The 24608-nt window shown below is 53.3% G+C and overlaps 9 protein-coding genes across 9 annotated transcripts; 7 read left to right on the top strand and 2 right to left on the bottom strand.

Annotated features, from left to right (window-relative positions):
- Positions 1–328: 328 nt before the first annotated feature.
- MAM_06506 (tRNA methyltransferase complex GCD14 subunit) lies at positions 329–1828 on the top strand (the record flags this gene model as incomplete). The annotated part of the gene is made up of 1 exon (XM_040825304.1): positions 329–1828. One exon carries the CDS (start codon positions 329–331, stop codon positions 1826–1828), a length of 1500 nt encoding a protein of 499 aa, XP_040676731.1.
- A 2094-nt stretch (positions 1829–3922) lies between these two features.
- Positions 3923–4404, top strand: MAM_06507 (small nuclear ribonucleoprotein Sm D3; the record flags this gene model as incomplete). Its single annotated transcript, XM_040825305.1, has 3 exons — positions 3923–3970; positions 4030–4090; positions 4172–4404. The coding sequence occupies 3 exons, from the start codon at positions 3923–3925 to the stop codon at positions 4402–4404; spliced, it is 342 nt and encodes a 113-aa protein (XP_040676732.1).
- A 226-nt stretch (positions 4405–4630) lies between these two features.
- MAM_06508 (uncharacterized protein) lies at positions 4631–6544 on the bottom strand (the record flags this gene model as incomplete). Its single annotated transcript, XM_040825306.1, has 1 exon — positions 4631–6544. One exon carries the CDS (start codon positions 6542–6544, stop codon positions 4631–4633), a length of 1914 nt encoding a protein of 637 aa, XP_040676733.1.
- Positions 6545–7243: 699 nt separating this feature from the next.
- Positions 7244–8083, top strand: MAM_06509 (Proline racemase; the record flags this gene model as incomplete). Its single annotated transcript, XM_040825307.1, has 1 exon — positions 7244–8083. One exon carries the CDS (start codon positions 7244–7246, stop codon positions 8081–8083), a length of 840 nt encoding a protein of 279 aa, XP_040676734.1.
- A 1369-nt stretch (positions 8084–9452) lies between these two features.
- MAM_06510 (Nucleoside phosphorylase domain protein) lies at positions 9453–10612 on the top strand (the record flags this gene model as incomplete). The annotated part of the gene is made up of 3 exons (XM_040825308.1): positions 9453–9526; positions 9663–10377; positions 10526–10612. 3 exons carry the CDS (start codon positions 9453–9455, stop codon positions 10610–10612), a joined length of 876 nt encoding a protein of 291 aa, XP_040676735.1.
- A 3459-nt stretch (positions 10613–14071) lies between these two features.
- MAM_06511 (uncharacterized protein) lies at positions 14072–14401 on the top strand (the record flags this gene model as incomplete). Its single annotated transcript, XM_040825309.1, has 1 exon — positions 14072–14401. One exon carries the CDS (start codon positions 14072–14074, stop codon positions 14399–14401), a length of 330 nt encoding a protein of 109 aa, XP_040676736.1.
- A 1960-nt stretch (positions 14402–16361) lies between these two features.
- Positions 16362–17982, top strand: MAM_06512 (uncharacterized protein; the record flags this gene model as incomplete). Its single annotated transcript, XM_040825310.1, has 2 exons — positions 16362–17580; positions 17813–17982. 2 exons carry the CDS (start codon positions 16362–16364, stop codon positions 17980–17982), a joined length of 1389 nt encoding a protein of 462 aa, XP_040676737.1.
- Positions 17983–19927: 1945 nt separating this feature from the next.
- Positions 19928–20725, bottom strand: MAM_06513 (C2H2 type zinc finger domain protein; the record flags this gene model as incomplete). The annotated part of the gene is made up of 1 exon (XM_040825311.1): positions 19928–20725. One exon carries the CDS (start codon positions 20723–20725, stop codon positions 19928–19930), a length of 798 nt encoding a protein of 265 aa, XP_040676738.1.
- A 1682-nt stretch (positions 20726–22407) lies between these two features.
- Positions 22408–24503, top strand: MAM_06514 (Peptidase S8/S53, subtilisin/kexin/sedolisin; the record flags this gene model as incomplete). Its single annotated transcript, XM_040825312.1, has 3 exons — positions 22408–23348; positions 23406–23787; positions 23889–24503. 3 exons carry the CDS (start codon positions 22408–22410, stop codon positions 24501–24503), a joined length of 1938 nt encoding a protein of 645 aa, XP_040676739.1.
- Between the last annotated feature and the right edge of the window lie 105 nt (positions 24504–24608).

The raw sequence follows: 24608 nt of genomic DNA on the forward strand, positions 1-24608 counted from the left end.
TTGCAACGTTGGCAGGTACGTACCCAGTACGTTCCTAAGTTCTTGTACATAGATGCAGCCAATAGTGCGTGCGGTACTAGTAGGTACGTTTGAATCTGGTGATTGAACGTACTGATACTCCGTACTGAGTAGGTATCTCGCAACTTGTAACAGTCTGGTGGGGCCACCCGACGCCCCACCTTGGAGTGAAGATGGAATTTTGATCTTCGAAAATCGACATTTAGAAGTATCAAATTTGCCGGGTTTGACTGCAACAATTGACGGCCACTTCCATTCCACCCAACTCGCTAAACTGGCACTCTTGAGCCTCCGGTTAGCTGAAATAGCTATGGAGAAGCTCGCCAATGCTCGGCCGTCGCCGTTTCTTGAGCCTACATCAACAACAACACCAAATACCCTGGCAATCATCAGTCTCTCCAAAGAACACTTCCAGCCCATCACTCTGCAGGAATCAGCTGGCGCCGTGGACGGATATGCGGAAGGCGTCACCCTTAACACAAGATTTGGCTCGTTTCCGCATTCCACATTACTCGGCCTTCCTTGGGGCTCGCAAGTCCGAGCCTCCGTAGTCGACACAGGGTCTCGGGGTCGCAAGCGCCGCCGAGACCAAGTCGAGGACGAAGAGACACCCACTTCCAATCAGGATGATGGCAACGATACGCCGCCATCTTCGGCGCCGGCGAAAAGGGCCATTGCCGCTTCCAGCGGCTTCGTTTACGTGCTCAGACCGACGCCAGAGCTGTGGACGAGCAGTCTGCCTCATAGAACACAAGTTGTCTACACTCCTGATTACAGCTATATCCTGCAGCGAATCAGGGCTCGGCCCGGCACCAGAATCATCGAAGCAGGAGCTGGTAGTGGAAGCTTTACACATGCCTCAGCGCGCGCAGTTTACAGTGGTTACCCCGAGTCAGATTCAGATTCAGACGCGAGGGGCAAGGTGTTCAGCTTTGAGTTCCACAAGCCTCGGTTTGAAAAGATGGATGCCGAAATCAAGCAGCATGCGCTCCAAGGAATAGTCCAAGTGACACACAGAGATGTGTACGAAGAAGGGTTTTTGATTAATGGCACATCCCCCCAGGCCAGCGCCATCTTTCTGGATTTACCGGCTCCCTGGGAAGCTCTGCATCACTTGGCGCGGCGCAAGACGCTCAAGGGGGGCAAGCTTGATGAGCATTCCGGCGACTGGGAATCGCCATTGGATCCAAACAAAAGCGCGCATATTTGTACCTTCTCGCCATGTATCGAACAAGTGACGCGGACTGTCACGGAGCTGCGAACCTTGGGCTGGACCGATATCGACATGGTTGAGATTGCGCACCGCGGGTTCAACATCATGAGAGACCGTGCTGGAGTCAGTATAACTAGCGAGAAAGGCTTCAGCGCTCAGCCTGCTGATGTTACAGAGGCTGTCAAAAAGCTCAAGAGCGATCTGAAGCGGACCCAAGACTTCCACAAAGCCCAATCGTCGCAGCTAGTCTCGGATGCGTCAGAGTCCAAGATGGATGTTGATGAATCCACACCCGAATACAATGGCGGAAACTCGAGAATTTCGACCAAGAACGAGGATCCGCTGTGGCTTCAGGGCAGGCTTGTCCACCGTACGGAAAACGAACTCAAAACCCACACGTCGTATCTTGTATTTGCCATTTTACCCTGTGAATGGGACGACGCTGCGGAGGAGGCAGCTCTAGCAAAGTGGCCCTGCGGAGGCGAAAAGAAAACGATTGGAAGCTTGGACAAGCAGGCGCGAAAAGAGGAGAAAAGGGAGATGATGGCTGGAAAAAGGCAAAAAAGGACTAGAACACATGATACCCAGACAGCTTGATGGAATCCCTAGTGGAGCCAGCCAAACAAAACATTTCTCGTCAATGACAAGCCTCTATCGGCTTGGGCTTGATAACTTTTCTCCGCGTCCTGGTATTTTGCCCAAGATGCCTAGTCCACAGGACGAAATAGATACTGAAGAGAGCGAAAACGAATACATGCGGCCACAAAGGCTGGTCCCCATCGGGCGTCTTCCTCCACAGAAGCCAGGCCTCTCCTCCCAATTCCACCAGCAGTTGAATTGTCCCTGTGACCGGCAACACGGGTCGAAGAACCGCTGCTCCACCGAAATACGCATACATGAGAACATGGTGGAATGCGTTCAGTGCAGCGACTACTCTCCACCCCTGACGGTAGCACAGCACGCGGCTGTAGGTCAAGTATGGCGTGGTGAGGTGATGGACTGCAAACAAAGTGCAGGTCGATGTCACCGCCGCCAGCTCGAACGCCTAGTACATCGACATATTCGTAAAACTTGGACACGTGATAAAGCCTTCTTGTTATGTGATGGTATTGCGGCACGACCATAAGGACAAGAAGAGCTGCTGAAACCAAAGAATAGAACCTGCTGTTGAGCGTGACGGCCTTTCGAGCCGCCGCAACGGGCCTGCGACGTGCGACATGGCGATGAACAAGTGACCAGACGAATACGAACGCCGCAGTTTGCAGGAACATGTAATGCAGAGTCATGCTTGAAAAATCTGGAACAAGATGATATTTTTGTTCCCCAGTGGTGACGTTTGCGCTTGGTAGGTGACAACTATGATGGTATGACTCATACCTCACCCAAATTACCATCGCGAATGACATGACAGAATTTGAGTAATCCTTCACGTGTTGTAGGACTACGAGTTGGCGTGGCTATATCCCGGCTCTTCATCCTGCAAGCGGACTACAATCTTGCCACTGGCTTTACCCTCGCCAAAGCCATTCAGGGCCGTGACTAGGCTTTCAAATCCGGTTCCATTATACAATTGATACTCCGATGGAGCAAGACACCATTGACAATGTGTCCCTGCGGAAAATGCATCATCTTCTTCGTCTCCTCGCTCACATGCTTGCCCAGCTCATCATCTTGACCTAGTTTTCCGATGAGAACGTAGTACCAAGCAACACCAGCCGGCATGACGTAGCGGTTTCTAAGCTGGTCAGACTCGCGTGCAAGGCGAAAGGAAACTGGCGACGCTTACGCCTCAGACGAGTGAAGTGCTTGGGGCTAGCGGCAGTTGCTTCCAGCATCTTGGCGGCGGCTTCGTTAGAGAGAGCGGTAGCGTCGAGGACGACGGAGTATTTCCCTGCGGTAATGGCACGATTGTCAATGGCGGCTTGGGCGCCAAAGCCCCTTCCGCCTTGAACACATAGTCCTCGTCGACCAGAGAGGTCTCCTGAAAAGGGGAGTAGGGTCTCTGTGCAAGTCGACATTCGCCGTGGACATGATCGTTTTTCTTAAGCTCGGTACATTCCGAGCCGGTCTCGATGACCTGAGCGCAAAAGTCGGAGCCGAGAACAGCAGGCCAATCAAGAACTAGAGTGCCGTATTTTCGCACTGCGGTTTCACTGGTTCCCCGAGGATTCAGCAAAGACCCTGGAGGCTCCAAGGAAGACGTCCTCTGTGCCGACAAGACAATGACGGGAGCAAAAAGGCTGAAGAGGCCCACGGCATTTGCCCTTCTGCGCCGTCATCATCCACCACCACCTCTCGACCTCAAAAAGGCGTCATGGTCAAGCAGCCGTCAAGGATGAGACTGACGGCCCCCTCAGTCTCGAACTGGGACCGGGTGAGCAACATAGCAGCTCCGAGGAGTATTAGACCGCGAGAAGAGCTGAAACGGAGATGTTTCGTAGCTTGCTCGTCACGGAGCAGCAGCGATGCCATCCAACCAGGATGCCGCCCCACCCCCAGCGGAGCGGATGAATAAATGACCCGCCAGGAGTGAGTACCAGAGAACCTTTGGATAGTATCAAAAACAATCAAGCATCAGTTTGCCCCTCAATCGTCCAGGTAAATTTTCAACGCCCGCACTTCTGGGGAATCCCGAGAACAAGCCTCAAGATCCCAGACGCGACACCTCAAATATAAACAGGCACGTCAAAAATGACGTCCACAATAGGCATCCCAATCAAGCTTCTCAACGAGGCGCAGGTCTGTTCGACGTGACCATCGCCGTCTCTCGCAGGCAGACTGATAAAGTCGTACTACAGGGCCACATTGTTACGCTGGAAATCACCAACGGTCAGACGTATCGTGGGAAACTGCTCGATGGTACGCTGCCCCCTCCCGGACCACCCTCGCTTGGCGCGCAAAACGGGCACATTCTGTACATCGTACTGACGCGGCTCATAGCCGAGGACAACATGAACGTCCAGCTCAAAGACATAACGGTGACGGCTCGCGACGGCCGCGTATCACACCTGGAACAGGTGTACATCCGGGGCTCTCACGTGCGGTTCTTCATCGTGCCCGATATGCTGCGCAACGCGCCCATGTTTAGAAGCAGGAACTTGAGAGGACGGGGTGTCGGCCTGGCAAGGGGAAGGGCGACTGTCAGTCGTGCTAGAGCCGGCGGACGCCGATAACACGCTGCTGGCGTAGCTTTGACGGGCTTTGTCGGGCGAACGGGGGGCGGACAGCGTGGACGACGTGGTTGACGTGAAAATGCTACTGGGACCGGCGTTTGGGATTGATTCATGGAGACTTGCCGTCTTCGTCTGCGGAGCTGAGGGCCCATGTGTCGGAGGCAAATGGTCTAGATACGATGACAATGTGCTTTTCTACGAAGACAAGTGTCGCTGGTGTACAGATCTATTTCATGCGAGCCAGTGCGTCTTCTGCCCTAGCCACGAGTTCCTTTGTGGTTTGCAAATCCTTGGCGTCCCCAACACCGTCTGCCCCATTGCTTGCGTTGCTCTCTAGAACCGTGGCCGCGCTGCTCTCTGCTCCGCGTACGGCCTTGCGCCCCTCTTCGCGGACTTCGCCTTCCCAAAAGGTCCTCGCGGCATCCCACCTCTTCTGTAATCTTCCGAGGCTGTAGACGATTCCCAAAGCGGCCACGGCACCCGCTTCGTAAATGGTGGGCGCAATCGATGACAGGTACAGAAGAGCGGCCAGGGAGGTGGTTATGCCGGACGTGCCTAGGGATTGGGCCACGAGTCGCTGGGCAAGGGACTGCAGCGCTGGCACGGTTTCGTTCTGTAGGTAGCGGCGAGTGAATGCAATGTGGCCAGGCCACTTTGGAAGAGAGGAGGACGATGTCGCAGTCAAGGGGGGCGCGGGTTCGCCTGGGCTGAGCTTTCCAGACTTTGTAGCATCATCCACGGACGACTTGGGTTGGGGGTACTCGGGCGAGGCGCCGCCCAGCTGGGCGATTCTGCCGGCGAGGTAAACCAGTTCCTGTTCTGCCGTGGGCATGAAACGCTGGCCGAGCAACTCGTTGGTGAGCATGGCGACATCATCTACCCTCCAGAACAGCTTCCACCAGCCCAGCTGGCGCCATCGCCGACCCCCAAAGGCGAGATCCAGCTCATCCCGCAGCTCGGAGTGGGCGTTTTGTGCCCAGTCGGCAAGGTCCTTGTTCAGAGCTGCCACAGCTGGGTCGTCGCTCCGCAGCGTCAGTGCCTTGGATAATTTTCTTGCCTCGGCGAGCTGTATTTCCGAGGAGGCGCTCTGCAGCACTGCGGCAATGAGCCTTCGCACAGCCGGTTTCGTCCCATTGGCGGCGACCGGCTTGGCCCCAAGCTTGAGCCATTTCAGCAAGACAGGCAGATTGCTTGAGAACCACAGTCGTTCGTAGTCCATGGCGTTTTGCGGGCCTTGACGAAACAGGCTGATGGCCTTGTCGGCCAGCGACACGTCCACAACGTCAAAGGCGGCCTGGAGCTGTTCCTTGGTCACGCCCGCGATTTGAACAACCGCCGCGATGGACTCGTCTGTTCGGGAGACGGGAAGAGCCGACACGCTGACGGCGCCCATCAGCCCGTCCGCAACAAGAAGTGCCTGGTGAACAGGGGTCGAAATCGGCGACACCCTGTCATTTGCGGACGGGATGTTGACGGTCGGTACCAGGACTGCGTCCTCGAGTGCTTGGATAGAGACCTCGCCGGGCGCGCCGTACGGCACATCGGCCCCCATGAGGAGGAATTCGAGCTTGTAGCCGTCCAACTCGGGAGACGAGACATGCATCTCATCCAGGCCAACCGCCTTTTCAATCTCGAGAGACACGGCGTGTTTCTGAGGAGGGCCGACTCGCACAATCAGCGGTTTGTTCTGGTGTCGGTTCTCCAAGGCCTTTTCCCACGGCTGTTCTTCCTGCAGTGGATCCGCGAGCAAGGCGCGTAAGATTCTCCGCGCCGTGGTATCAACCTCGGTGCCGTTTGCGAGGCCTATAATAGCAACGCGGATAGTCTCGGTACCTGCATCTTGTCGCAGGCCTTGGATCGCCAATTGCAGCCTGGATAGATTGACAAGATTGGGCGACTGATTCTGGAGCTCGAGAAGCGTGGCTTCGAGCTCAGTTCGCGGGTTTGTCGATGTCGAGAGGAGTCGTCGCCGTGCAACATGCGGCTCGTTTCGCGGCCGAGGACGAAGGCGAGCCAGCCGTGTGGAACGCGCACAGATTTGACACGGGGACACACTTAGATGCCGTGCTTGAGGGAGGAGACGCAGACGCAGACGGAGACGGCGTGCGCTGCGTGGCAGCAAAGCTGACGAGGGCGCCATCAGGAGCCGGGCATTGTTTGGAAGGTTGTCGAGCTGGTGACTTTTGGATGGGAGCTTGCAGATGGGATTTGTGGAGCTTCTCGGGACAGCTTTGAACTCTCGTGTGCTCGGGTGGCGGCGGGTCAATGAAGTTTCACATCCAACCCACCATCCATCATCCATCCATCCATCCGTCCTCTGTCAAGCTCTGTTTATTACTCGGTGGCAATTCAGCTATGCATTGCCATTGTGAGAAGAATCGCTTTTCTCTGGTCCACGAACGAGTCCTCGAAGCAGGTGTCGGGCTTCCGAACCCATGCTTACAAAGCAGATGATGAAGAACACCTGGAATTGGCACATCGAGGCGAACAAATTGCAGGCTTGGTTTTGACGAGTGAGGCGCCCAGAAGGGAGTGCCTGAATGATATAGATACAGCGTACCCTAAGATCGAGCTGTCCTTCAACTAGCATAGCACCAGGCTCCAACGTCATCTTCCCATCCCAGCCATAGGAGGCGCCGCAAAAGCCCCGTACTAGATTGAAACAGAAGACTGGCATACGGCTAGTGAACCGTTCCGTATTGTCGACCAACTGCCGGCTGGATATCTCCCGGAATCGTCCACTGTTGCCCAGCAACGCGTCGACATCACAGCAACCCCAAACCACCCGCTGGATGAGCTTCGCCGGTTGCTGTGTCACGAGCCTCGCGGCCATGCCGACATGTACAGCGGCTTCATCACACCCCCAGATGACCCCCGTGCACACTTTAGTGTGCTATTCTGGCACAAAGACGGCTTCTCCACAGCCTGTGGCCACGGGACCATAGCTCTTGGCTTTTGGGCGATATGCCATAGCCTCGTCAAGGTTTCTGCGGCCAACGAAACAGTCGATGTCGTCGTCGACGTGCCGTCGGGTCGAGTGGTGGCACGCATGGGAATAGAGCAAGGGATACCAATACACGCCGACTTCATCAACGTGACGAGCTTTCAGCTCGCAAAAGCCCTGTCTGTCACCGTAACTTCGTGCGGCGCGGACATGAGCGTGGATTTGGCCTTTGCCGGCGCCGTCTACGCCAGCGTAGACGCAGCTCAGGTCGGACTCAAGATCGAGCCCCATAACGCGGACCGCTTCATTCAGCTCGCTCGAGAAGTCAAGCGCTTGCTCGCCACAAGAGCCCACTACGGCTCGTACGACTGCTACAGAGTCATCTTCTTCAGCGACAAGGCGGATGGGCAGGACAACAAGCAGGCCATCACGCAGAGAAACGTTACTGTATTTGCAGACGGACAGATTGACCGTTCGCCCTGTGGCTCCAGGACCTGCGCTAGACTTGCCATCCTGCTGGCTCAGGGAAAGCTGGGCTCCAGGTGCTCGAAGCTTTTGCATCGCTCCATTATAGGGTCAGAATTCAAGGCCGATATTGTGTCCAAGGCACACAGCCCCGTCCAAGGATTTCCGGCTTGCATTCCACATGTAAGGAGTCAGGCCAACTTAGTTGGACGGATGAAGTTTTTCATTGACCCAGAGGATGACCTCTTTCCTAGCTTTCTGCTGCAATAGGCGCTGACCCAATGAGTATATTTTCCGGGTACCCGTTACACATTTGCCAGGCCTGTGTCAACTTAAGGCATACCAGACCTAGAAGGGCTTACTAGGTTGCTATTTATTTGCTGTGCATAGGCTGCAGAGCATATCGGTCAGCGTTTGTCGAGCGGAAATAAGCGAGTAGACTTGTCCGCAGCGTCCTTGATCCGGACACCACAACGCCAAGTCTACTGGCGTCGTCCCGGAACATGTGCCTAGAGACGACGGCTGATCAATCTGTGTCCTCATGTCCTCTCAAGCGGCGTCTTGCCCTCTGCGATACCTATGAGCTGCCTCGTGGCTTGTTTGGTAGCCGGGTCTCTGCACATGCCTTGTAATGACTAACATCATCTCTAGCCTATGTCAAATTCAACTAATAATAGACTCCCACAGCTATCGGGGGCCCTGAGAGAATCCCCATATATCTGCATATATCACACGGGGGCCTGAAAGAGATCTTCTCTCCTGGAGTGGACGGTTCCAGAACCGCCGTGTGAGTTTGTCCAAGGGAGACTGCTTGGGGGCAAACGGCGATCCAGAGCACAAACAACGCCGTGATCCGAACTGCAATCGTTGGGGAATCCCAGTAGTCACCCGGTGTTTTCTCAAATACTCCCACGACGCAGCCAGTCAAAGAAGAAACGCGCAAAGCCTCATCATGGGCAATGGCAAACCATGGACCGTCATTGACGCTGCCCCTCTGCCAATTATCAGGATGCCGCATCCTTTGAAAGCTAAAGGCCGGTATGGACTCCACATGGTTAAAGATTGTCGACGTAGGCTGCCGTGCCAGGTCGCTGACCATTGCCGTCAGTCACACCCGGAAATGGCCGTCCCACATGTGACATGGTGGTGCAACTTGATGATGTTGAGATGGTGAGGGAGTGGTCACCGCCATTGGCGCGGCTCAATCCATGCAAGTCTGAGTCGAGGAAATCCGCAAAGTCACCCAACACGGCTGAGGTCAGTTCCGTCTTGCGACCTACGTTTGCCTCCTGGTTGTCCTCGCGGCACCATCGCACAAAGTCGGCGCTTATAACGGCCCCCCGGACGCCCGAGCACTTGGACCGGCGTGGAGATGCCCAACGCTGATGATATTTCATTGCCGTGTCTGTTTCCAACAGAGGACCTATCTTGAAGACTTGTTCGAGCGTAATGTCCCTAGCTGAAGCAAGCACCCTGACCACGAACCAAGAGGTGACCCCGTCCGATGGTAAACGGGTAGTCCTTCATCTTCCAGCTCCACCACATGACGGCGTCCGGCACTCACGAGCCCAGATCACATTGCTGCTTTGCTATCCTCTTTTTTGCGAAGAGCCGGGCTTTACCGCAAGGCGCAATCACCATGGCTACGCAGCCGCCGCCAGGAACACGCCGATTCGAGATTTGCATCATCCATGCGCTGCCTCTGGAAGCCCGGTTCGTGACCGGCATATTGGACCACGTCCACAGAGCCGACGCCGGCGACCCCCTTACGGAAAGGTCGAGGCGATGGCAACGCCTACACCACGGGAAGGATAGGGTGCCACGATGTGGTCGCTGCACACATGCCCAGCATGGGCAAGGTACACGCTGCCGGCACGGCATGCGGGCTAGCCTCTACCTTTGAACATCTCAAGCTGGCCCTGCTTATGGGGATATGCGGCGCGTCCCTCAGAGACACTAATGGCGAGGACATCTCCCTGGGCGACGTCGTCATTGGCAAACACGTGGTTCAGTACGATCTCAGGCGTCGCTACTCTCACGCATTCGGGATGAAGGACAGTCCAAGCGAGGTCTTGGGGAGGCAGAACTCGGAGATCCGGGCGTCTGTGAGCAAGATAGAGTCGCAGAAGGAGGCTATCCGGGACTCGACGCACCGATATCTCGCCGAGTTGCTGGGCAAACTGGACGGACGCTCCGGTCAGCTTCTTGAGCACTCGATGCCCGAGGACACGAGAAGGACCGAGGCCCCGGCTCAGACAATCGGCAGGCCGGCGATTCACTTTGGAACAGTTGCCTCTGGCGACAGCGTCGTCAAATGCAGCCAAGTGCGCGACGCCATCGCCGAGCAGTCACAGGCCATCGCCTTTGAGGTGGAGGGCGCGGGCGTGTGGGTCTACGTTCCCTGCATCGTGGTCAGGGACGTCAGCGACTACGCCGACTGCCGCAAGGACAAGCAGTTCCAGGGCTATTCTGCGGCGTGTGCGTCTGCGTATGCGAGAGCCATTGTCGAACAATGGGTGGTGACGGAGACGCGGGAAAGCCGGACAGCTTCTACAACGAGCGAGGTGGGTTTGTTCTCCCATGCTTTCTTGCCATTTAGCATAGGCCTTGCCGCGCAGTTTAGGGGGAGGGGATGGCTTTGGAATCATTCCAAGCAGCCGCCGACTCGATTTGATGGATATACAACAGGTCAAGTTGCTGACGTTGCTGCAGAGGCCGGTTTCTTTCTTCAACACTGCAAGCCGAACAGTCAACCAGGGCATTACTCAAACGTTCTCCGGCCAAATCAACAATTTCTAGTCGCAGCAGGATCGCTGCTTCTCGGGAGCCCTTCTCGGATAGTCGGTGGGAGAAAGGGAAAAATTCAAATGACTAGACGTCCTGCTATTTCCGCTTCGGTCACAATCTCTGGAAAGGGAAGAAAAAAAAAGCCTGCTCCCTCCTTTCTACACACAGTGTCTGGTTTGCTGCTCATAGTATATTCCTCTGTTCCCTGTGGAAACTCTGATTATAGCCTTGATTGACGATCTTGGACATGTTGTTGTGGAAGGCGGCGCCCCCCTAGGTACGGTTAGACGGGTCAGAAACAGCTGGCTGCTTGCGGTGATACGCGGTTCCGACTTGGGAGCTTGTGGTGAAGAGAAGGACAACACGGAACCCGGGACATCCAGCCGGGGCCTTAAATGTGTAAAAGAATACCGCCGTAATCTATCCCCTTTGGTGTTCTTTCAAGGCCTCTAGCGGATTCGAATAATGTGGTGGCCCGTCAGGCCTCACACATGATACTGCTTGTTGGTCGTGAATCGACATGATGCATCCCGACCCTGTAGATACTACGCACCTAGGCTCCGACGCATTGTCGGTCAGCGTCAACCAGCGAAGACGTGAAGCGAAAGAGAGCGGCGGAAAAGAAGGAAAGATCAGCGTGTCCAGGCACAGCAACGTCTGGAAAGCCTCGAATTTTGGGCATTTCTGGCCGAGTTGACAGGTTGGTACGCACGTCATAATGCGTCGACCCAACATCTGCACAACACCACCTCTTCATCGCCATGCAACATGGGAAGATTCCTCATTCCCTCCAGCTCAAAGATGGACTTGGCAAGCGTCCCCCGGTGGATGTTATTCAGCCATGGTTGGCCTGGTGCCTATTAGAACCGCGGCAAACCGAGAGGCGGCGCCTCGCAACAGAACAAGCCGTGTCCCTTGGACTGGGTGAAAACATGGGGTTGGATTTCGAGGGCTTGATGGCGGTTAAGACGAACTGGGCGCTGCGGGCGTGGGTTTGTACAACTCGGATGGTTACTCCTTGTGGTAGCAACGACCGCCCGGTGCGCATCATGGTGTGAATCACCACAGGAGACGTCCATCGGCCGACCCAGGTAGGGATGGGTTGGTATCATAGTCCCTCTCCATCCAGCGCGGAGGCTTGTGAAAGAGCATTTGTTGTCATTTGAAGACTCGAGGCAGGGGCAGCGCATTTTGCTTTCATCGCGTTGAGGTTACCAATGTCGGAGAATCATGTGACTTCAAGCATGACCGAACAAGCACTGTAAACAAACGTTGTGAAATGTTCTGATGCAAGATTTTGCTCTTCTCGAGCACGCCCACGCTCCTTGCGGCTACTCGCTCTGTTGAGTGGCATGCTGCCCTTGGTATATGCTCCATCTATACTACCGGTTGTCCGGGTCTCGCTTTACTATACGCACCATGGGCGAGCCGCGCCGATTTCTCCGTCGACCGTTCGACAACAGGGAATCAGGGCGTGAATCAGACCATCACCGGAAACTATTACTCGCGCGATACCACTGCGCAGAAAGCACCCCGGTGCTTGGGTAAAGCGTGCCCTCTCACCATGGATCCGCCGTGACCCTGAACCAGAGCTGATTCATGCAGATGAGGCACCTCGGGAGGTTGCTGACGACGAGAAAGTATGACGCCCAGCGAAACGTATCCCTCCGACACCAACAACCGACACAATTAATGACAAAGCCAGGCCCAAGTCAACAGCCAGTTTCTGGAGCAGGCCGAAAAGGGCCGCCACCAGCGTCTCCAACCTCTCCTCAACGACGGGGCCTCTGGTTCCGCCACGGACGCGCGCGGACGCACGGCCCTACATCTCGCCGCTGGAGGCGGCCATAAGAGAACGGTCTAGGAACTGCTGAGGTTGGGAGCCGACAAGTCGGCCAAGGATAACTTGGGCTGGGTGGCTGCTGCGAGAGCAAGAGCGCCTGGACACACCCGGCTGGCAAATGATTTGGAGAGGAACGTGTTGTGATTTCAGGCCCGCCATGTGTTTTTTTCTTTTTTGTGTTTTGCCCCCCTTTACAGAGCTGTATGGACTCCGTACACGGAGTACTGGGCTAGATTGGGGAATACAGACTACAAGTCGACATTCATGCGTCTGTTTTCCCAACCAGCAATCACCCTATGAGAATTATGCAATAATACGCCCCTCCCGGGCATCGGTGAGGCCAGTGAGAATGCTAGCAAAGTAACGCCGGGCGGCAAGAACAGGCCTCAACCTCGCCGTAGATCAGCATCAGGTACGTGGTTGACAAATTCAATGGCTGGTTGGCTCGAGACACGACAAGCTGCAAAGTTGCGTCACTCTCGAGTCTTTATCAATTTTATTGGATGAGTAACTATGCGCAGCTACTTTGACGCTCTCATCTTTCATTGTTTGCCAAGACCATACTAGAGTCAGATAAGCCGGCTGAAAGCTCCCTTGTCTCTGCATGAAGAACGTGGCGTTGCTGTGAGAGCCTCCTTTTTCCCTTTACAGGATGGCCGAGACAATCTGGACACGAGGTGTTAAAAGTCGATGCGGGCTTAAATTCGCAGCTAGACTTGATGGATTTGAATCGCGACATCATTCTATGGGTATCTTATGCCCGTTATCTTCCTTATTCACAACCCGGGACGTTCCGAGACTTGGGGAATGGGAATGCAAAGGCGGCCGTGGACACGTCCTTGGCCGTGCAGGCGTTGTTGGTGGCGGCTCACCACGCCTCGTCGTGGGACCTGCTTCAAGAAGGATCCAGGCTATAGGTTCTCGCGTGAAACCGGGCGTACTGCGACAGTGAGAAGCATCGAGGCGACCTGCGGCAGTTGGTCGAGTCGAGGGGGGCATCTCTGCAGGAGTCGATTCGGACAAAGAGCCGGGATGCTAAGGCGCTCTGGGCGGTTTCGTTTGAGCTCCTGCTGGCGACTATAGCTCTGGACAAGCCAGAGCTGCATGACAAGCTGTCCAGAGCGCTCGTGCGAAGATTGGGAAGCGCAAAAGTCAAGGGTGACGCGGCGTTTGTCAACACCTTGATGCATTGCAGCACGCCGGGCTTCAACATGGCCCTCCGGGATGGCAAAGACCAGCGAGCCGACGCGGTTGCCAGAACGGGACTGCAGCTCCTACGGAGCTCGCACCAAGAAAATTAAACGGAGCTCGTCATCGAGTTCGGCCATGTCTTGGTCGCCGCCTTGGACGAACTAGTCAAGGAGGTGCTGAGCTCGCCGCTCGCAGAGTCCATCCGCGAGGGCAACGCGCACGAGAGCCAGCAATTGTCCATCATGGCGACTGAGCTGTTGATGGCGGCTACGCGTGCTCAAAAACCTGGCTCGGCAACTCGAGTCGCGCGGTCGTGGATCGTGCCCGTGGCAGATGCTCTCGAGCAAAGCAATATCCGTTCAATCGGAGACTTGATATCGACCATGACGGCCAAGTACGCAGACCCGATTGCTTCGAGGCACTCGGACAGTGCATAGATGCAGGGGATTGCCATTCTGGAGCTTTGCACGGTGGCTCGAGACGAAGAGAAGCTGCGCGCGCTGGAAAGCCTGGTGAGTGGTTTCGTCGAGGCTCTGGAGAGGGTCATTATGCAGCAGCGCATACAAGACGCCAATGAACTGCTTCTTCGGATCCGACAAAGCCTTTTCGAGAAGATCATGGACAAGGGGACCGCGGCAGACGTGGACAGGTTCCAGGAGCTGGTCCAACATGTCGCGGAAGTTGCCAAACGACGAGAATCCGCAATGTCGGAGCTGATTGAGAAGGAGGAGCTCTGGGGCCCCTACTTGCAGGACTTGGATGGATGATGGACACGTCGGGGAAGTTTCTTTTCCGCCTTCTTGTCTTGACGCCCTGTTCCTCCTTGCGGCCGTGTTTGCTGGCGGCGGGCTTGGGATACATACGTGATACTTGTTAACACGGCAACGGTTGGGCATCGTCGTCACACGAATATTGGTGACACAAGGGCTATGGTCACGAGACGAAGGGCACAAGGCTGCTGTATAAATAGAAGCCTGTGGCGGCAATTACCACAGGGTGTCACGTAATATATTGAAGTGAGCCCGAATGTTCCAAGCCCCTGACGAGCCCTTTGGCTCAAGACTGAGACAGGGCTGTGATGACAGGGGCTTGCAGGCACTTCTGTTCGTGTCCTGAATATTTTCAATTTGTAGTTACGTGAATAGTAGCAGTACACCCCAGCCAGCATCCTGGGGCGTCCAAGATGCCCATTTGCTTCGGTCCCAAGTCTTGGGACTCTATTATACGGAGTAGCCGTATATCTATGGGAATTGCTACACGGGCATGACACTTTGGCTACACGGGCATGACTCTTACACGGGCATGACTTTTACCACTTCTGATTGGTCGCATTGTCTCTGTTAACGACGCTGGATTCTGCCACCTCAGCCGCAAGTACCTGGGCCATTTTAACCTTGCTTCTGTGTAAATTACTTCATTTCGGCTAAGCTACTACGCAGCAACCCAGTGGTCGCGCAGTCGGGGCGACCCCCTCGAGCTTGCTTTCTTCATTTTCGTAGCTTTTAATAAACCATAATACGGCACCCTATGCTGTAGAGATAGCGACCAATTCTTTCACTACAATCTTGTTCTCTTCTCAAGACGTCAATGTCTTTGCCTCGCACACCTCCTCGCAGGTCGCGGAGCCCTAGTCCCAGTGATCAATCACAAAGAGGAAAGCGACACAAATCCAGTCGGCGACGCAGATCTAGTCCTTCCACAGTTGAAGACCGACCACAATCCGCGAGTAGCTCTGCTACGAGTATCGGTCAGTTCTACGGCCTCGGGGACGAAAATGCACTCGATAACCTGTTCGCCTCTTTCCCGCAAACACTTTCAAGTCTCCCACACCCCCATGGTTCACAGGGCCGCCATGAGCCTGCATGGGGCCTTCGATCTGACTATGAGATATATCTTCAAAATGACTTCTTCCGTGGAAAAAGATGGAGCCAGCGAGTCAGAGCGCTTATACCAGGCCCAGAATTTGATCCATTCGCCTCTGAACCTCCCGAATCACCCCCATCCGCCCAGCATCTCCCAACAAGGACAAGAGCCGAGTTCGAGTCCGCAATGCGCATAGTACGAGAGGTTACCGGCGAAGGTCGAAGGCTAACTGTAGACCTTGCTCGATCATACGAACGTGTACAAGCTTGGCGAGAGAGATGGGGATGGTCACCATTAAGTTTCGAAGCATATGACTCTCCTCCACCGTACTCTCCACCTCGTAGGTCACCCACACAACCTCCTCGAATATCACCGACGCCCGAAAATATTAGTTCCTCGCCTATGCGACAGTCTCTATCTCCCGCCCCGGAGCCAATTCCGAACCCAATAATCCCTGGCGACCCAGCGCCCTCGGCCGAAGTTCTTTTTAAAACAACCAACGCATTTGCAAAGGAGAACGGATTTGGTATTATTCGGCGGAATAAATATTCCTATAAGGGACGGTTGATTAGGTACTCCATTCAATGCGACCGGTTTGGACAATCTCGGGCCTCGGGGGGTTCTGGTCTTCGAACCCGAAGGTCTCGGAAGTGTGATTGCAAATGGATGATAATTGCTGAAGCCCTAGAGGAAGGCAAGTGGCTTCTTCGACAACATAGAGACCCGAAACATCACCAGCATAACCATGAACGGAGTATTACGCCATCTGCGCATGTTTCCCACCGCCGCCTTACTACACCAGTTAAAGCAACCATCGAGTCAGCAAGCCGTCGCGCGGGTATTCGAGCCAGTGATGTAGCTGCTATGGTTGAGGAGCAATTCCCCGATACAACACTCCTGCGGAAGGATATCTATAATGCCCGTTCGTTCATTAACCGAGAGAAGCTAAATGGCTATACACCTACTGCGGCATTGATCAAACTCTTTGATGAGAAGAAGATCCCATACATCGCGAAATGGGCCGATGATGATCCAGATAGACTGCTTGGTCTTGTCTGGACCTTTCCGTACTGTCTACAGATGTGGAAGCGCTTCCCCGAGGTTATTAGCTTTGATAACACATATAACACTAATCGCTTCAAGCTTCCTTTATTCCAGGCTACTGGCCAAACCTGTCTTGGAACTGTGTTCAATGCTGCATTTGGCTTAATAGATAACGAGAGGAGGGAGGGGTTCCAATTCCTTGCAGAGAGTGTTCGCAAGCTCATTACAAAACACTCACTCAGGGAACCAGATGTCATCATCACAGACTTCGACAAGGCTATGAAAGCTGCCGTTAATGATCAGTTTCCAAATGCACAGCAACAGCTTTGTATTCATCATATCCTTTCAAACGTTTTGCTTAAATCGAAGACTAGGTGGACGGGCCAACGTGAGGACAGTACTACTAGCCCTAGCGCTAGTGACAGTGAAGACATTCCCTCACAGGCGGATGGCGGGTTGAGCACTACAGATAAGCATCTGATCGAAGATCGGTCGAGTAGTGATAAGATTCCTCATACTTACCAAGGCGTTGTTTTAATGTGGAAAAAGGTTCTCTATGCCGAGACTGAGGAAGCGTTTGAGCAGGCATGGAGAGATCTTTGTAAAGAGTTCGACGACCAACGAGCGATCTTACAATACCTCTACTCGACTTATATGCCTGTTAGTGCTCAATGGGCACGTTGCTTTATCCGTCGTTATCGTAACTTCGGAATCCGAGTTACGTCCGGCACAGAAGCAAGCAACAATAATATCAAAAGCTATCTATTAAATGGCATGAGCCACCTCTACCGACTCGTCGAGGCAATGCAGGATATGATACATGACCAAGAACGTGCCTTTAAGGATGCCTGTGGACAGGATGATGTCCTGACTGCTCCACAATACCTAGGTTCGATGGGAAACTATCTTGGTGAACTACGAACAACCATGTCATCGAAAGGACTTGGGTTAATCAACAAGCAATACTGTATTGCTCGCAAATTTCTGCCGACGGGGAAGAATCCCTTCCCCGACTCTATTGGACTTTGCGACGACGACTGTACGGTCTCTATTGAGCTGGGAATCCCATGCTATCATAAAGTCTACGCAAAGCTAGATTCTGACACACGTTTCACTAAATGGGAGGTCCACCCACGCTGGCGACTACGGGAATCGGCATCTCAAGATCCATACCGACGAATTCTTGACCCGAAAGTTGCCACTGCACTACGTGGAAGGCCAAAGAATACAGCGCAGGTTATCCCAGAAAGCCTAGCTATTACATCAAGTAGCCGATCTGATAATCAACCAAGTGGGCGACGAGGTCGACCGCCAGGAAGTCTCAATAAGCCAACTCTTGCTAGGAGAGTGCATAAAGCTACTCGAGAAACCATCACACAAACTGGTGGCCAAATTGGCATCTCAGCCCAGCAAGGGCCAGGTAGACCTTCTAAAGTCCTAAATGCTGGGAATACGACAGGCGTGCGGTACAGTGGACGGAGGACGCAACGAAACATTCGCAGGACAAGGAGTCAATGGGAACTGGCTAAGAGTGATGACGAAGATCCAGATTGTATCGTTGTGAGGCAATAAATTAAGTCTTGATGCCCACATGTTCGGTCCTAGGTCTTGGGACTCCGTATAGCCGTAAATCCATTATTCATAAGAAAACTGCTGCAGCTTGATGCCCACATGTTCGGTCCCAGGTCTTGGGACTCCGTATAGCCGTATATCCATTATTCCCATAAGAAAACTGCTGCAGCTTGATGCCCACATGTTCGGTCCCAGGTCTTGGGACTCCGTATAGCCGTATATCCATTATTCCCATAAGAAAACTGCTGCAGTTTGATGCCTGCATGTTTCAGTCCAGGTCTTAAAGCTCCGTTATAGCTGTATATCTATTATTCCCACAAGAAGACTGCTGCAGCTTGATGCCTGTATGTTTCGGTCCCAGGTCTTGAGACTCTGTATAGCCGTATATCCATTATTCCCATAAGAAAACTGCTGCAGTTTGATGCCTGCATGTTTCGGTCCTAGGTCTTGGGACTCCGTATAGCCGTAGATCCATTATTCATAAGAAAACTGCTGCAGCTTGATGCCTGCATGTTTCGGTCCCAGGTCTCGAGACTCCGTTATAGCCGTGTATCCATGAGAAAACTGCTGCAGTTTGATGCCTGCATGTTTCGGTCCAGGTCTTAAAGCTCCATTATAGCCGTATATCCATTATTCCCACAAGAAGACTGCTGCAGCTTGATGTCCGTATGTTTCGGTCCCAGGTCTCGAGACTCTGTTATAGCCGTGTATCCATGAGAAAACTGCTGCATTCGTTGCAGCTCCTTTGTCTCCGTGAAGTCACCTTCTAATCCTTGGCCAAGAAAGCCTCTTCCGAAATCGTTCCTGGTCGATATCCCCTCACCGCGCGCCTCGCGTACGTCACACCAAAAAACGGGCGTGGCCACGTCACACTATTTTGTGTGATGTACCACGTTACTCTGTATGTCGACAGACGAACTCCTCAATGCCCTCATCCGCTGCGCAAGGACATCTGCGGAATGGACATGAACGCTATTGGTGCCCCTCCGCCTCCGCTTCCGCCTCCGCTCTCCTTCAACGGCGGTGCGTTTTCTTTTTCGAACGCCGCCCTCCCGCGTCGCGGTGTGCTTCGTGGCCCGCGAACAAGACTGGGACGACAGGGCACAAGGGTCAAAGCCGAGACAAGAGACGGGCACAGCATCTACCATCCACCACGCTTGAGGCCCGAGACTGCCCAGGTAGTATCCTGAACGCAAGCAGGGAAAGCTCCTTGACGTGAAACGCTATATGCGGGTACAAGGTATTCTTGTTTTCCGCCACGGCCCCGCAAAACAGGCACTCCAACGGCTGACGCGGCACGAGCGTCTTGGTCTTATTTGAACGGGCTCGGGCTCGCTGCTGCGACGCAGTCAGACTGTTGTGACACTGCCTGTTGTGGAAGTCAAAAGACTTCCGGTCTACAAAGCTTTTGGGCGCATGGCCCAAATCACAGTACCAGACTCTCGCATGTACGGAGCTGTGCCATTCCTCCGCATGGCAACACCGCATGTGATGTAGCCAAGCATCGTATTCCGCAAAAAAAGCAGGCGGGTTCCTGCACTTCTCGGACAAACAGAAGTAGGGTTCGAGGTCGTGGTCTACATGACGTCTTTTAGGAGTTGGTTAGATCATCTGTCAGCATCTCAGCAACGGACATGGACAGCCACTGACTTCCAGTATTGTCGGCTCAGTTCGGAGGTAGGCAGTGACTTGGAGCAGTACGGGCAAGGGTGAAATTGCGCGTCAGCCGCAAAAACCGGCATGTCGGGGTATTCGAGGGTCTCGCCGTGTCCTTGAAGGGAGACTGCATCGGTGAGCTCTGCCTGCGACCAACCTCACCCAAGCAGCGTGGTCATGTGACCCGAGTCTGGTATCGAAGCCTCCGTCTCGGAAGTCCCCCTCGAGGACACACAAGCCGGTAGGCTTGGCTGGCTACGATGACGACCTGAATCGGACAGAGACGCCTGTCTGGTGTCCCCTTGAGTGCCCAGCTTTTGGTTGTGCCTTTGAAGATGGAGCAATTTTTCTCGCTGCTCATAGACCGCGTCGACCGACTGCTCGACCAGACTGTCTCGAGCATTGGGAAATTCTTGCCGAATGAACTCATAGACACGACCAAGTAAGCATTCTTTCCGACAAGCGCCCGAGGTCTTGGCAAGGACATTTTGCATTCTACTGTCGCGAGACGATCGGCGGATGGCGGCCCCCAGCTTGTTCATTCTGCTAAGCGCTTCCGAAACAGCAGGCAGCCCAGTCAAGACACCAGAAGATTCTTCAGGTTTCGGAAGACCAGGGTGCCCATCGACATCACCCATCTTGACAGAGGCTGGAAGCTCCGAGGATCGGCCCTTGTCAGACGTACCAAGAATCAAACCCCGCAAATTTCGCTCAATCATGCGCAGGAGAATCATCAGGTTACGTTCAACGTCAGGAAGCTGGAACAATCTATTATTATCCAAGCACTGGCGGTCAGCAGTGAGTGCCCCCGTGAAAGCCGCCCAGCCATCGAACTGGGATTTGAGATGCAGCAATCTTGCATCTTGCTGATTCGACGCTTCCGTCAGCCTCCTAAACAGAGCTGCACAACTGCTGGCGGCGTTGAACAGCCCCTGCCCTTGGGTGGTTGAGTCCATGCGAGTCAGAGGTAGGACCGAAAGGTAGGACCGGCTGTGTGCTCCGTCACGTTGTCGAGTTCTACTCCGTACTCCGTACGCGGCATCAAAAAGGCTCTAGGAGAGGCTTGATGACAGACAAGGCATGTAGGAGAAAAATTCGGATTTGTGGCCTCCACCTGACGGCAGCCTGATGACCATGTGATTTCAACTTGTACTACCCAAAGCGGCCCGAGAAATAAACCGGCCACGGGCAAGATCCTTATCCTTATCCCTCTTCCTGTTACAGTAAACTACCGCTATAACGATATTCTTCGTGAGGCTTTTTTTATTATTAAAAGGCAACTGTTATTAAGATGTAACTTTTATAGAGCTTATACCTGTTATTAAATTTACTAGGAAATTATACCTAAGGTTGTTATAAAGTATATAATAAGAGATTATTATTAAAGGCAGCAAAATTTAGCTCTACTATAAGGAATTTAGCCTTACTACAAGAAATTTAGCTCTTATTAAAGTAGAGCTAAATAATAATAAAATATATAGTAACTAAGTAAAAAGTTAATAATATTATTAGTAATATAACTCTATTAATAATTTACTAGGGGAAAAACTTTAGATAACTATAAATTATTGTAAAAACCTAAATGTTGCTAAGATACAGGATCGTTATAGACATAGTTTACTGTACTACGTCCTGTTGATTACGTGTTCCGTGCTGAGGAGAGAAAATCCCAGAAGTGTTGGAGTGGCCGGACTCCGAAGACGCTTCAATCCTCACAGACTCTTTGCCGGCTGTTCTAACTTCTGTCGCAAAAACCAGTGTGGCAAGAAATCAACATTGCTGCCTCATGGCCGGCGTCAACGGAATTCCAGTCACGGACGCCACAGAAGAATGGCAACTTCTCAGTTCTGTTCTGCCTATATTCTCTGTTGGCTCCGCCGATATCAACTCCCACAGAGACGAAGAGCATAAGAACATTGAGAATCTATTCGTAGTCGACCTTTTCCTACTCTCCCATCAATTGCGAGACGCCGCTTCAAGGAACATTCCAGAAAATCTTCCCGAAAGGGGTTGGAAGGCGCTAAAGTCACTTTTGACCTCGTTGGAAGAGAGTGTAAATGCAAAGACACTAGCATTTGACACGGACCGTCAATTTGTTGGCCAGGTAAGTTGATTCCATAGCCTGGACGTCGGGCCATACCGTGTTGGATATGTAGATGTGTATGGAGTGACATGTGTAGCGTTTTCGGAAGCTGTGGACACTGAAGTCAGAGCTAGAGCGACGCACTGCGGGTGACGAGAAATCCGCTGCACATCATTGTGAGAATCTATCAAAGCAGGTTTGGGCAACAATGACACCCGAAAGATTGCGTGATATGGTACGTTGCCTGAATATCTTCGACACGACCATGGGAAGCATCCCCATCGGGACGCATCACCCGGCAGACAGATGGGAACGAGGTGAGATCGAGACTCTGAAGAAAGCTGCAACCTGCGGTAAAGGGGTGGCGATCCTACGCAGCAGGCTGTGTCAAACGTCCCGTATTTGCCGGTCTCGTCATTCGGTGATGATTTCGCTGAGCCCCATCCTGTCCGGAACCATGTTTTTTTCGTCATGCGATGGTGGTTGGTTTCAGGCAACCTATGAAGTCGCTCTCAGCGAAGGGCAATAAATCAACCTCCATGAACTCGCTACGAAATGGACTCTAATCGACGCCGCAGGCCGGGTGATCTTGACCCCAACGGACCTCAAAGCCAGCTTCTCAAAAACCTCTGCGAGACTTTAGCGGTGCCTAGACACAAACAGCTGCATATAAATTGCTCCCCGTCGACGGCTTCATATACTCATACGGATGGCACCACGATTCCGTCGAAACCTACCATTACACTTGGTGATCTCTTGGAACGACGACCAAGTCTTATTCAAGAGCACAAGAGCCCAACTCTGTCCAAAACGATATTACATGGTCTGTCGTTCATACTTTCAAAATCACTCCTGGCGCTCGTTGGCAGCGGCTGGCCACCATACCCATGGAGTATTGACAGCATCTTCTTCATGCATGACAGAGAGAAGAAGAAAGCCGACATTTACAACCCCTACATTGAAGCGTTTCTCGATTTACCAAGCTCGGGCAACGCTACAGACAATGAAGATTACTATACTGACGCCCTTTCTTTCGGCTCGATTCTCGCGCAGATAGAGCTCGGTCACAATATTACCATGACGGCAGAGGACAAACAGGACGTGTACCCACCCATCTACACGGCCCTGACACGAGTATTCAACGCCTACATGGCTGATCTGGTGGACCCTCAAGTCAGGGAAGTCATTGCCGCCTGTCTCGACTTCAAAAACAAAGTCCTGGCCATGAAGCGCCGTCCGTCCGTCGATAATTCGAGACCAAGAGCAGCGTTGATACGATACATAGTCCAGCCCTTGGAGCGTCGACTTTGCAAAACTGACCCTAAGCTTTACGATAGTATAATCAATGGTAGAATAGAATCCATTCACGTAGAGTTTCCGCACCCCGGCAACGGCAACAGGACACCTTCAGGCCCAAGCGCCCAACGTCGAGCATCAACTTCGCGGCAGTTCGGTGCTATCGACTTGTGTGATGTGAGTATTGACTGTAAATCCGAGTAAGTCCTCTACACTTGGTTCGCCAGCTAAGAATCCTCGGCTGACATGGTACTTAGAACGAGGTGGCGTGCAGAGAAATTCTTTGACCTTTATGAGAAGTTCCGCAAGCTCAGATTCCCCGAGGAAGTGAAGCTGAAGCTTGCCGAAAGTCGTATCAAAATAGCCATTTTGGACACCGGGATCAACTTGGACGGGTCTGGATTGCAGTTGAGGAGAGATGATATCATAGAGGACCGGAAAAGAGCAAACACAGGAGCCGACGGCGATCCCATCAAAGCCACGCGGTCGTTCGTCGGACCTCAGGACGACGTCAACGACTGCTGTGGCCACGGAACTCACATCGCTGACATTCTGCTCAGGCTGGCTCCGGAAGTAGATCTATATATCGCCAAAATCTGCAACGGCATGGCTGTACATGCCGTCGACCACATTGCCGAGGTATGCTCCCAAGTTGGCACTGGCCTCGAAGATGTTTGGCCCGGGACCTTGAACGCTGCCGCTTCTCACGTTCCAAGTATTTGTCTAACGAGTTTTCAAAGGCCATAGATTGGGCGGTCACGGAGGGCTGCGACATTATCAACATGTCGTTCAGTATCGATCCCGAGCTGGTCCCCAAAGCAAGTCACAACAAAGTCGAGGAGGCTATTGACCGTGCTGACGGTAAAGGCAAAATCTTATTTGCCGCCGCCTCGAATTGTGGCGGCAACGGCAAGCGGCCGTATCCGGCGAGCAACCAAAAAGTCATATGTGTCCACGCGACGGATGGCCTCGGCAACGACGCCGGCATAAACCCGCCCAAAGAAGGCGTGCCGGATTACTTCAGCACGCTTGGAGTTGGAATTAAGTTTCTCTGGGACGAACAGTACGTCTTCAAGTCCGGGACGTCGTTCGCCACGGCCGTCGCCGCAGCCATCGCGGCAAACACTCTGGAATTCGCAAAATACTGGCGTAAAGCAGCCGATAAACCCCGCCCGGCGCTCGACCGGCTGCGCGATGGCCGAGCCATGAGGAAGGTCTTTTTCGAGCTTCTGTCGAGGAATGTACAGCATCATCAGTACATTGCGCCCTGGATCTTCTGGGAGCTGCACAAGCCCTCGAACCCTGGCTTCGCGGACGATCTGGCGGACAAACTTGGCCGAGAACATCAAATTTGATGAGCTGAGACGGATCCTCTAGCTAAAGACTGTAGAGAACACTTGAGCCTCTTGCATTACCCGCAGCCCAGCTTGTACATGTAGAACGACCGTCTACCACGGCAC

This window comes from Metarhizium album (assembly GCF_000804445.1).
Source record: "Metarhizium album ARSEF 1941 chromosome Unknown scaffold_21, whole genome shotgun sequence".
In the NCBI taxonomy this organism is placed as follows: Eukaryota; Fungi; Ascomycota; class Sordariomycetes; order Hypocreales; family Clavicipitaceae; genus Metarhizium; species Metarhizium album.